General features: G+C 32.9%; 1 protein-coding gene across 1 annotated transcript in view; it reads right to left on the bottom strand.

Annotated features, from left to right (window-relative positions):
• Positions 1 to 1,812: 1,812 nt before the first annotated feature.
• LOC128181636 (uncharacterized) overlaps positions 1,813 to 13,550 on the bottom strand; it is a 28,859-nt gene continuing 17,121 nt past the window's right edge. The window contains exon 2 of the mRNA XM_052850110.1: positions 1,813 to 4,496. Within this exon, the coding sequence (XP_052706070.1) occupies positions 2,186 to 4,496 (2,311 nt within the window). The 3' untranslated portion in view covers positions 1,813 to 2,185. The remainder of the gene's footprint in view (positions 4,497 to 13,550) is intronic.

Here is a 13,550-nt window from a genome sequence, read left to right as displayed (position 1 = left end):
CATAAAATTGAGTGTAAGAAAATATCAGTCTGCACAAGATATATTTGACTTTGTTATAGAGGTACCATGCAGTTATGTTTTATTTGAGAAATATATACATTAACGAAGGAGTTTTCTCATTATTATACATTCTTCTTATAAAAAGAAATTCATGAAATTTTGACACAGTAAAACAGATTATCCAACCAAATGATTCCATCAGTTTAATCAAATTTGACCGCCTTGTTTTTGCATAAAGGTCAGGTTATGGTCACTACCCTTTTCCTCAACTTAAAGGGGCATGGTCACGATTTTGGTCAAAAATTATTTTTTCGATTTTAATGTTTACAATGCTTCAGTAAGACATTTTTGATAGGCAACCAAAATTTGATTGTCATTTGTTGAGTTGTAAGCAAATTATTAAGCTTACAATTCTTCGCTATGTAAACAAAACTTTTGTTTACATTTTGAATGTTGAAGCGAAAATTCCAGTTTTAGACCTCAAATGAATGTGTTAATTGTTACGAACTGTTTATTTATGCTTAAACTGAATAAAAAGATAGACAAATCAGCTTGAAAAAGTTTTTTTACTAGTATATTGAACCTATGAAAACAAAAACAGGGCACGAGCCTTGTTTACATGACGAGGATTTGTGAGCCCTGTATCTTGCTAAAACTCATTGCCTGGCACCTAAATTTCATTTGGTGATTAGAAATGCATTCCTAAAGCATTGTAAATAATAAAAACAGAAAAATAAAATTTGACCAAAATCGTGACCATGACCCTTTAACGGATGATAAAAATAAATGTAGTTCTTTGTAGTTTTCTAAACATCTGTTAAGATATTAAATTTTATATTCTTCAATGAAATGATAGAATATTAGAATGTCTATCAGTTTATGCTACTAAATTGGAATAAATATTGAAACTAAAATTGATATGGCTTAGCCCACAATATCCCTAGTTTTCTTAAATTTTGATGATTTTAACTATTTCTTATGCTTCCACTAATATTTCTGATCTTTACGTATTATGAAGACTTTATGTAGATATAAATTCAAAGAAAAGCTAATATATTGACCATTTAATAAGAGAGAAAAACTGATTTCAGTGATTTTTTCACACAAATCAATGTATAAAATGGGCCCTTTATAAAAACATTCAAAAATGTAATTTTATAGGCAAATCTTATTTTAAAAACAAATACTGAAACCCAAGCACCATATTATTAGTTCACATTGATGAAAACTTCCAATATTAATGTTTAACATGATCGGAAAGTAAAACTACTACATTGTAAATGGTAGGTTTTCTGGGGACGATCTGGCTACAAAAAAGGGTAATTCTACTGTATAGACAAATATCTGTTAGAGAAAAACAGCTATATAGCCATTTTTTTTTTTGGGGGGGGGGGGGGGGCTTTTATATAACCTTTGTAGTAAATATTCCAATTAAAGCATCATTGAATCAGATAATTTCCTCTGTGTTTGGTTATTAGATAAAACGTTACGATGATCCCGAGTCACGTGACGGAAAGCGATTTTTTTGAGGCTATAAAAGGCCGGCGCGCTATTGAACGGAGTTCAGTTGTCGGATTGCTGCAGAAGCGAAAGGAGATCTACGGGTAAGAATTATAGGTCTCATTTGCGGTGTCTCAAATTAATGCAGACGGACCATTTGAGATTTATATATTCTTCGGTACTGTACTAGTAGTTAATACAAAGCCAAGAGAGTGATTTAAGGCACTAGGTTTCAGACTGCGGTCTGGGAGGCTTTGGTTCAGCACACTTGCTGGAACGTAGAGTTTCAGACAAATAAAGGTTTCAAGCACAGAGGGTTAAAAGGAAAATTTATTATATCATTCAATCATATTTGTGATCAAATATGAAGTGATTTTCATTTAATTATAATAATCAAACTAAACGTAAAGTAACGTTAAGAAAAAATTAATATCATTCGCGGTTAGAACCCACAAAACACATTACACCTTTTTCCGGGGAAAAGGCACTATATAACACCGATATAAACATATTTATCCCCAATAGCAGTTGAGGAGCAATCAAAACTAATATGGCAATCAAATACTTTGATGAATTCATGTCAGCTTTAGGTAATTACGTTGTTTATTGTGAATTATTTTATAATTAACTCCAATGTACACATTACGTCAGATGTATTAGTAATACTCCAATCTCAAGAAGTAACTCATTTCATTCCTTTTGGTGGTTGTCGGTTGGTTTCTTGTTCCTCTTCACCTAAACCACCATTGCCTTCTACGGTTCCTAAATTTATTCTTGAAGGAATGTTTACTTCACGTTGATTTTGTGAGGTTTTTCTACGAATGTAGGAAACACAACAATAAATTATTACTGATATTGCTGCACCACAACAAAATGATACTATTCCTATTACTACTTTCGCTTCAAGTTCACTTTTATTCGGGTTTTCTTTTTCATGTGAGATTTTTGAGTTTCCACCACTTTCTTTAAGATTGTCATTCCAACATACAAGTGAGTTTGGTAATGTTGGAGAGTCAGAGATATTACCCACGTAGAGGACCATTCCCAATCCATAAGTTGTATGAAGGTTAACCTGACTATGGAAAAACCATGGACCAGGATTGCTCGCTTTGAATCTAATAATAACGAATCCTCCTGAAGGAACGATGATTGTATCTTTTCGAGGAGGGTTTGTTAATTTTATCCCAGGGATGGAATTAGGTTTAGAAATCCAAGCTTCAGGTTTCCAAAGTTCTTTATTACACAGATTTGGTGTTGATAAACCAGTACATCGGATGTCATTAGTCTCTTCCATGATCTTTGCAGATGCTCTATCATACCTTCCAAATCCCATTTTAACCACATAAAAATGATAACCATGCAGATGAATCGGATGAGACCACCCTTTTCCATCACCTATGTTACTTAATACAATTTGATACGCCATATCTTTTTCTAAAAAATCATAAAATGTGCATCGACATACATTGTCTGGACCACAATGAGCATTTTCGCATGACGCTTGCATTTTGTCAATTCTATATAGCATTGGTTCAGCTGGAAACACAAATTGACGACCATTGACAGAGCCTCTATTTTTTGTAAGATCACCCGGAAAGCCAAAGTTGAAGTATAAGGTTTCCTTAACATTCAACACTTCCCTAAAATTTGATTTTTCAGTTTCTTCACTATAGGTTTCATTGTCAAACGTCAGGCAATTACGATTTGTACCTAATGGATAATATAGAAATGGACAGTTAAATGTGGTACATGGCATTGGAAGTGTACAAGAATTTGGCGTTGATTTTGGTGGATTACTGATGACAGGAGTACCAACATAATGCAATATGGCTTCAGCAGCATGGTATTCGTCCACTGAGGAATCCAAATCTTCTAAACTTTCAGCTACGATAAGATATGAGCCCGGGCTCTGAGCAGCATTAACCAAAAAATCAAATCTTTCTCCAGGATGAATAATAAAGGATTCTACCACAAGTTCATTATTTGTTGTCCTATTATTTTTGACGATATCATATCCATCTGAAGCTAAAATTGTTAATTCTCTGTGACCTTCGATATAAACTCGAAAAGGGTATAATGTGGCGGCGCTTATAACGCGGAACAAATAGTTCTTTGATTGTTCTACCTCAAAACTCTGCAACGGAGCTTCATTATTAACGGTATTTGTTTTGTAAAATCGTCCCATTCCGTTTATAAGTCCAGAATGAAACTCAAATTCGCCGAATTTTGTCCCGTCGACAGAATGTGAGGCATTTATAAATTTTCTAGTATCTAGATCATAAACTCCATCCATCATTCTTAAATAAGATGTTTCGGGGTCATCATTGTGATTCCAGTCTTGCAACAAAACGGTAAATTCTTCATAAAGAAGAGGTAAAATATTTTCTTTTGGTTTGATAATCAGGGCACCATAAAGTCCCATGCTTCGTTGATTACCCATTTGAGCATGATAAAAATGGGTACCCAGGGGGTTTGCTTTAAATGTATATGTAAAATTTTGCCCTGGAAGAATCGGACATTGAGTGATAAAGGCAACTCCATCGGAGTAGACTGAGTTAGTTTGTTTAATACCATGCCAATGTATGGATGTTGATTCTGTGTGCATAAGATTCCGGACATGTATTATCATATCCTGACCTTCATAAGCTACAATAGATGGACCAGGAAATAGACCATTAACTGTTATCACCATTCGCGAACCAACACCGTCTGATGTTATCGTATTTTTAATTGTGTTTTTGGGCAACGGATTTTTCCCGTCTACGTCGTCAAAACGATATAGACTTCCATTTTTTGGCCAAACAAGAACAGGATCTGGTGAAGTCATCATTGTAAGACGATGTTCGATAGTAAGAAAACATTCACAAGTTGCGTCTCCTTCACCACAAGTGTCCGGTTCAGAACAGGTCGGGCCTTCTTTCAATCCATCCCACCACGTGCCAGCGATACATATCTTAGTGTCTATAACCCAGACGAAGAGAAGTTGCGCTAATAATCTACAACAATACCAGTAAAATAAAACGGAATTTATTTTAAACAAATAAAGAACAGAACATGGTATTTTTGCCCTTCTATATTTGTCTGCGTTATATATTGAAATTAAAGGAAAATGTAATTGGTTTACTTTTTTAAAAATGTGTTATCAAACAAAAGACTGTATTAAAACGAAACCATATTCATTATGTTGTAAGTTAATAATACCATAAGAATACTTAAGAAACATATATATATATATATATATATATATATATATATATATATATATATATATATATATATATATATAAGTCTGCCAGGAAAAAAAATCTAAAATGATAGAATATTTTCAAAACAGAACCATGCTCAATGACAGTAGCTGCTACATATAATAAAAAAATAATCATATGATATTCCAAGTACACAGGGGCCCATCACACAAAACTATATCATGACTAAGAGACGAAAACTTTTCACGTGACTTCGTGCAGTTTTCGTATTTTCATGCTGCCGCAACAGCAGCATGAAAATATGAAAACTGCACAAAGTCACAATGCCCTGCAGTTTTCGTATTTTCATGCTGCCGCAACGGCAGCATGAAAATACAAAAACTGCACATAGTCATGTGAAAAAATTTCGTCTCAAGAAAGATCTTAGTCAGTTAACAGTTAAAATTTCTTCAATTGATTCCAAATATGGCGCTTGACCAGGTAGGTCACGGTCAGTAACAGCGGTGCAACTGTGGCCAAAATTAGGGAACTAGAGACTAGCGAGACCCTCGAATTTTTCCAATTCTGTGTGTAGTGAGTCGGGGATTAACTATCTTCAACTGAAACTCGTAATATTCCATGGAAAGGACGCCGTGAGTACTTTATTAACACTGGGTATTGTTCACGTCCGATCTATAAATAGATTCACTGTGTATACATGTTTTCATGTACATGAATAGGCCGAATACAATTAAGCAATATTTCAACATGCCGAAAGATGGTGTCACAACTCGCCGACTTAACACTGAAAAAACAGTTGACAAAACGCCCACAACACCTCAAACACCAAAAACTACAAAATCAGCAACTACTGCAAAAACGGTCGAGAGTGAATGGGCCTCGATACATGCCCAACTAGGCGAAATAAAGGATGAACTAAAAAAAACTATTAAAGGCGATGATGTGAAAAAACTAATAAAAGGCATTGTTGAGGAGCTATTCCAAAAACATCAAGAAAAAATAGAACAGAAATACGATGAAAAAATTTTAGAATTAGAGAGAGAAAATAGAGATCTTAGAAAAGAATTAGAAGAACAAAGCGAGGCTCTGAACAGAATTCATGTACAGGTAGAAGAAAATGAGAACATGGCACAAAACGCTCTCTCAAAAGCAAACTACAACGAGCAATATTCAAGGAAATTTAATATAAAATTTCACGGAATCACTGAAAATAAAGGAGAAAACTGCTTGGATTTGATAAACGACACTCTGTCAAAGAGCGTGAGCATTGCCATAGACCCACAGGATGTCGTAGCTGTACACAGAATTCCAGGAGGAAAAGAAGGACCAAGACCAATTCTTATCAAAATGCGGACCATGGATGCTAAGACAACCATAATGCGAAAGAGGTCCGATATTAAGACAACAACTAGAGGAGTCAAAATCACCGATGACGTCACCAGAGATAATGCGACCCTCATTTCCAGACTGAGTAGTGACCAACGGATATCATCAGCGTGGTATTTCAATGGACATGTGTACGGACAGTATGGAAAACGTCGCATTAGATTCGACATATTTGACGATGTTACCGAGAAACTGCGCGAAAAACAATCCCGGAAATAAATAACCCATTCCAAGTGGGTTTCTCCAAGTGGTATTATGATACCAGTGTCAACTTCCGGTGGCGACTCAGTAGTTTCTGAACTGGCCAACGCAAAAAAAAAAAACACTGTGCGATTTCTATAATGGAATTAACTGTAATCGTTTTTCTTTCTGTTTGTGTTTTCTTGCTTCTATATGTTTGTCTCGGAGTGAATGGTGTGTGTGCGTCGCAGGTTGGTATAGATTTTTCCTTAGTCGTGGAGTATTTGAATGTTTTAAACCCAACTCGTCCCCTGAATAACATGTACACTACTCTTACAACTATTTATATATATGTGTGTACAATAATATGTTTTACGGTGTAACCGTTTGGAGGGCGAAGCCAATATCAACAGATCAATGGGGCTAGATATGCCCTTTCATTATCTCTGGCCTGTCATCAGCTGTTCATTTCTTATACAACCCCTGCTATGCTATAGTCTGTCCCAAGCTACTGTTTCCATCACATGTTGACAATTTTTATGGAAACATACACAGCTAAACGAAATACAATTGAAATCCTTCATTAATTAAAATTCGTCGCTTTTTTTCACAGGAACGAAAAACTGACTTCTTATGGAGATTTTATAATTATCTTTTTCATTTTGGAAGTTTCTTGGAACACCTCACACAATTTTCAAATGCTATCATCCAGATCTTATTTTATATTATTTGCTTTACAAATATATCCATAGATTTTTATTTTAACAGCCGCTTTTTTTAGGCGAACAAGTCAGCTCGAGAGAGAGAGAGAGAGAGAGAGAGTGGGAGGGAGGGGGGATTCAAATATAAAAACCGGTAAACAAATTTTCATTCTGGTATGTAAATAAATATTGTTTAAACCCTGAAATATTTCATCTTTGTAAGCCAAGGGTTTCTGATCCGCGCCGCTCCTGCAGATCACACACCCTTGGCTAGCGAAGGTATTTATGAATAACTAATAATGAAGCAAAAAATCTTGGGACAGATTTTAGCTGCATTTTTGTTGTTGTTGTTATTTAGATTCTATCAATATACATGTGTATTATTTTGATGTCTTATTGTCTAGTCTGAAGTAATTTATACATATATTGGATAATACCTGGCTGCAGCTACAAGAAGTATCTACATTGCAGATCTCTGGATAATTTCTCAGCATGAAGTATTTTAACTTTTTACTCCCTTATTTCAAATGTATGCATAAACATGAATTAAAGAGTAATGACGTATATTTTTTTTTAAAATAAGAAAATCAATTTATCTTGAGAATATTTCGCTTAAATTTGTCATCCAAACACTGAATTATTAAACATTTAATGATTGATTTGTGCATTAAAACTAGAGAATTGAGATAGTACCCTAGCTAATTCAAATTATAAGGTGCAAATGATGTCCTTCATGTATATTGTACATACTGGGGTGTATAATTTAATCTGAGTTTGTCTGAAAAATGTCATACATTTGTGTTCAATGCATATTTGTGATTGTGAATGCAGATCAGTAATTCCTATTATAAATAATTTTTAAGTATTTATAATGCATATTACTCCAAATAATCTCCCTATTTGCTTTTATTTTTATGGCGGTTTGGGAGTACTTTGAATATTTATTGTATTTTAAATCATATACGTATGGTTTACACATTTGTAGGGGGGGGGGTGAATTAGAATGGGGAAATATTTTACAATGTGTCTGTCAAAGATTCGGATGTCTACAAAATTAAGTTTTGATTATCTTTTGTTTTATACTGAATAATTTATTGGTCGTAACTTAATTTTTTTATATTTTGATAATTAATTTGAATTCTGGGTACGAAATGACCTGGGTATGAGTATGTTAGGCTACGATTTGAGATGAAACCTAAAAACGAAATTTCAAATTGAAAGTTGGAGAAAAATCGTCTTTGGTGTTTTCAAATAGTAATCAGAAAGCAAATTTAATTCAAATACATGATGTTATATTTAATAACAATGAATTAAAACTGCTTCACTGTTGAGACACGTTTTTTGTCCAATCAGATGTCCTGAAATTCATTTGATCGGATCTAATGCAACTGTTGTAAGTTGTAGGAAATGAAAATTTGTTTTCTTAATTAGGAATTAATTTTTCAAGAACACACTAGGTAAGTTTAAATGTATTTATCACTCATTAAACAAAGCTGGTAAATTATCACCAAACGTGAAGTTAGTACGAGATTCAAATTCAACATGGATGCCGGTGATGTCACTGCGCGTGAAGTTATTCTATTTTCCTCCATCTTGGAAAAGTTTTTCAACTTCATAGGTATAGAGTGTAATTTCTATTTTTAGACATATGTACACGTGTTGTCTATAGGGAGAGCTTCGCTCTCACGGGCCCTTCGGGCCCGTGAGAGGGCTTCGCCCTCTATTATTTTTTTATCCACTATGTCTTAACCTATAATGAGTGTTAAGATTACGTCATTGAACTGCAGGGGACTTGCAGGAATGGAAAAAAGAAGAGACGTTTTAAACTATATTAAACAAAAAAATTGCTCTATTTATTTTCTTCAAGATACACATTTTACTGCTGATGATTATGTACAAATTAGATCGTTCTGGGGGCATGATGTTTATATCTCCCCAAGTGCTTCAAATGCCAGAGGCACAGCCATACTTTTTAACAATAACTTTGAATATAAAGTCTTAAATGTACTTAAGGATAATGATTGTAACCTGTTGGCTATTGAGGTCGAAATTGTTGACAAATATACTTTTTTACTGGCAAATATTTATGGGCCCAATACAGACAGCCCAGATTTTTTTGTATCCTTATCTGAGTTAGTAGATAATTTTGATGGTGACTTTGTTATAATGGCAGGTGATTTTAATCTTGTCCAAGATACAACTTTAGATTATTACAATTATGTCAATACTAACAACAAAAAAGCACGTGATGTAGTTTTAAATATGAAAGAAGTACATGGTCTGGTTGATCCATGGAGGTTAAAATACCAACAACGAAAGAGGTTTACATGGTTTAAGGCAAAACCAGTTAAAAAAGCTAGACTAGATTATTTTTTAATTTCTAGTGAGCTGATGTCTTTAGTTGACAAAGCTGATATTAGTCCTGGATATAGATCAGACCACTCAATGATTGAACTTGACATATCTCTTTCTAAATTCGAAAAGGGAAAGGGTTTTTGGAAATTTAATAACGCAATTCTTCATGACAAAACTTATGTTGACTTAATTAAAGACACATTATCAAAAATAAAAGCGCAATATATTGCCCCTCCCTTCAATCCTTCAATGGTCACCTCTATTCAGGACGAACAACTATTATTCACTATTAATGACCAATCCTTTTTTGAACAACTATTGCTATGCATAAGAGGAATCACAATAAGTTATTGTTCTAATAAAAAAAGAATTCGAAATGAGAATACTAAACTCCTTGAAGAAGAAATTAAACGGTTGGAAGAATTAAGAAACTTTGATCATTCCGAAGAAATTTTAGAAAAATTATCCATTGCTCAAACCAAACTGGAAGAATTTCGAAAAGATTATATCAAAGGATTATTTGTAAGAACAAAACTCAAATGGATTGAGCATGGAGAAAAACCTACAAAATATTTCTTAAGTTTAGAAAAACGAAATTATGTAAATAAAACAGTAAACAAACTTGTGCAGAGCAATGGTGATACTATTACAGATCAATCTGACATACTGTCGGAAATTGAAAAATTTTACAAAAATCTGTACTCCAGTTGTGATAACAAATTACATGATGTTGATATTAGTACAATAGTTGATAAGACAAAGGTTAACTTATTAGATAATGATATGTCATGTAAATTAGAGGGTATTATCACTAGAGAGGAAGCCCTTGCTGCTTTGAAGGGAATGAAAAATGATAAAAGCCCTGGTACTGTTGGCTTCTCTGCAGAATTTTTTAAATTTTTTTGGAAGGATATTGGCCACTTTTTGATTAGATCATTAAATTTTGGATTTAGTAAAGGGGAATTATCTATAACTCAAAAACAAGGTATAATATCAATACTACCAAAAGGAACTAAGCCAAGAGAATACCTGAGTAACTGGCGTCCTATATCTTTACTAAATGTTACATATAAGATAGCATCAGCATGCATTGCAAACAGAATAAAAACAGTCTTAAACTTTTTAATTCATGATAATCAGAAGGGCTTCCTCAAAGATAGGTTTATTGGAGAAAATACTAGGCTTATATATGATGCTCTTCACATCACTAAAGAAGAACAAATTCCAGGAATGATTTTACTTATTGACTTCGAAAAAGCTTTTGACTCCATATCTTGGAGATTTATGTATGATACGTTAAGATTTTTTAATTTTGGTCATGAACTCATCAAATGGATATCAGTATTATATAATAAGGCAAAATTATGCGTTATCCAGAATGGGATCTTCTCAGAATTTTTTGAAATTGGAAGGGGTTGTCGACAGGGTGACCCTGTCTCTCCATATCTTTTTAACCTGTGTGTCGAAATCATGGGACACATGATACGACAAAATATAAATATCAAAGGTATTAAAATAGGAAAAGAAAAAATTTGTTTACAACAGTATGCTGATGACACAGTTTTGTTTTTAGATGGATCAGAAAAATCTCTCAAGTCTGCTCTCGACCTACTCTTCCAGTTTTCAAAATTTTCAGGGCTTAAGCCTAATATTAACAAAACTAAAGCAATCTGGATAGGATCCATGATTAACAGTCAAGTTTTCCTTTGTCAAGATACTGGGCTCCAGTGGACATATGAACCTTTTACAGTTTTAGGTGTAACTTATACAGCTAATCTGGAAAACATTGAATATCTGAACTTTAATGAGAAATTTAATCTGGTACAAAAAGAAATAACACAATGGTCAAAGAGAAACATCTCTCCTATTGGCAGAATTACAGTTGTGAAAAGCTTATTCTTATCCAAGTTTACCCATTTATTTACAGTGTTACCTAAACCAAACTCTCAGTGGATTAAAAAATTAGAGCAAGTTTTCTATAAATATATCTGGGGTAATAAAATTGATAAAGTATCTAGGAAAACTTTACAGTTGGACTATGATAAAGGGGGATGTAGAATGGTTCATATTGATACATACATAAAATCTCTTAAACTTACTTGGATAAGAAGGCTTCTTCACTCTAATTCGGAATGGTCCATGTTTTTCAATGAAGTAATTAATTGTAACACTGCTCATCTCATACAATTTGGATCAAAGTACTCTAAACAAAAAGCTAATTCAACAACAAATCTATTTTGGAAAGAAACTCTTTCTTACTTTGCTGATTTTCTGGATTCTATAGAGCCAAAATGTGAACATGATATATTATTAGAACCACTTTGGTTTAATGAGAAGATCAGTGTGCAAAATAACTATATTTTTTATAAGTCTTTATATGAAAAGGGTTTTTATATTTTATATGATCTGCTGGATAAGCAGGGGAATTTTATTAGTTATGAACAAATAACTAATGATTACCTAGTTAAGCTACCATTTACTAAATATGAAGGCTTAAAAAAGGCTATATTAAGCTCCTGGCCCAGTATCAGGCAATTTTCACATGAATTAGTAGTAAAACCGTACCAGTTAGAATCTATAATAATTCTGTGTAAAGATAAAAAAGGCTCAAGAACATTATATGACTTTTTTATCTCAAAACTACAGCATAGGCCAATATGTGAGTCTAAGTGGGAAATTGACTTAAATCTCGAACCAGACTTTAATTGGAACCTCATATATCTCAACTCTAAGTTAATCACAAAAGATACAGAACTGGTATGGTTTAATTACAGAATAATTCATAGAATTTTAGGTATAAATAAATTTTTGTATCTTTCTAAGATAAAAAACAATAACTTATGTGCAATATGTATGTTGGAACCTGAAACTTTTAAGCACTTATTCTACCAATGCCCACTAATCTTTAATCTCTGGACAAAATTGTCAGACTATATTTTTAATAGATCTGGCAAGAGAATAACATTTGATATCCAGAGTGTACTATTAGGTGATCCAGATATGGATCATGTAATTAATTTGATTATTATATTAGTAAAAAAATTTATTTTTCAAAGGTCGAGAAAAGATATAAAGATATGTTTTGAAATGTTAATGTCCTATTTACAAACCTATTACAATACTGAAAGGAAACTATTTACTACTGTAGACTTTACTAAGAGATGGTCACCATGGAGTTGTCTCTTTCCAGTATAAATATTTAATTAACACATCAATGATGATGTAGATATTAATCTTCTTCTTTTTCTTTAGATAATTTGTACTGTATGTATCTTTAAATATATATAGGTGTATACAAATTCACTGTACCAACTTGCTGTGTGTGAGAGTCTGTGAGAAAGGAGTGTTCTGTCTGTCTGTCTATATACTATAAAAATTTGAAAATAAATAAAAAAAAAAAAAAAAAAAAAAAAAAAAATTCTTCAATTACTGTGGTTTAAATCAAAGTCATCATTTTCCGAAACATCTTTGTGATAAGAAAATGCGTTTTCAAGACATTAATCAGGTGAAGCGCTTAAACGAATGCTGGAGAAAATATTTAAACATACCCAGAAGAAAACATACCCGAGACTTAGGGTACGTTTTCTCACAGATAAAACGTACGTGTACTTAATTATAAGTATGTTTTCTTTAAAAAAATATTTTCGGATGAAATCGCAACATTTGTATCGTGTTTTGCTATTGTTTAAAATCCATAATTTTACCTATGTTTAAAAATACCTTAAATATAACTATTTCACAACCTGCTCATATTTTCTCTAGGGTACGTTTTCTCTTGTAGAAAACTTACACAGCTACGTTATCTCTTGAAGAAAACGTACCCCAAGTCATAGGTACATTACAGCTCCTTGGTACATTTTCTCCTGTAGACGTGTATATACTACCGTTACCTTCCTACGTTTTTATAAAATGCGATTTATGGTGTTTATTAACACGAGACTTTTTTTTAATAAGCATAACGATGTTCTTCTACTTGCGATATGATTGGATTCCCGTTACCTTTTCTGTAAACCGACTTGAAAGATGATTTGATTAATTTTATTTGTATTCCTATGCTCGACACAATTTGGGTTCAAACACTTGTTTTCATAATTTATATATGTACATCATAACAATATGTTAATGGTTTAATTCGATATACTTTCAAATCATAATAAAGATATAAAAGATAATACACACTGGTATTCCAAGAAAGTAATGATGTTGACTTGTCTTACACAAA

Source organism: Crassostrea angulata, chromosome 4, assembly GCF_025612915.1.
Source record: "Crassostrea angulata isolate pt1a10 chromosome 4, ASM2561291v2, whole genome shotgun sequence".
NCBI lineage: Eukaryota > Metazoa > Mollusca > Bivalvia > Ostreida > Ostreidae > Magallana > Magallana angulata.
The sequence above is the reverse complement of the archived record's forward strand: the minus strand, read 5'-3'. Positions and strand labels throughout refer to the sequence as shown.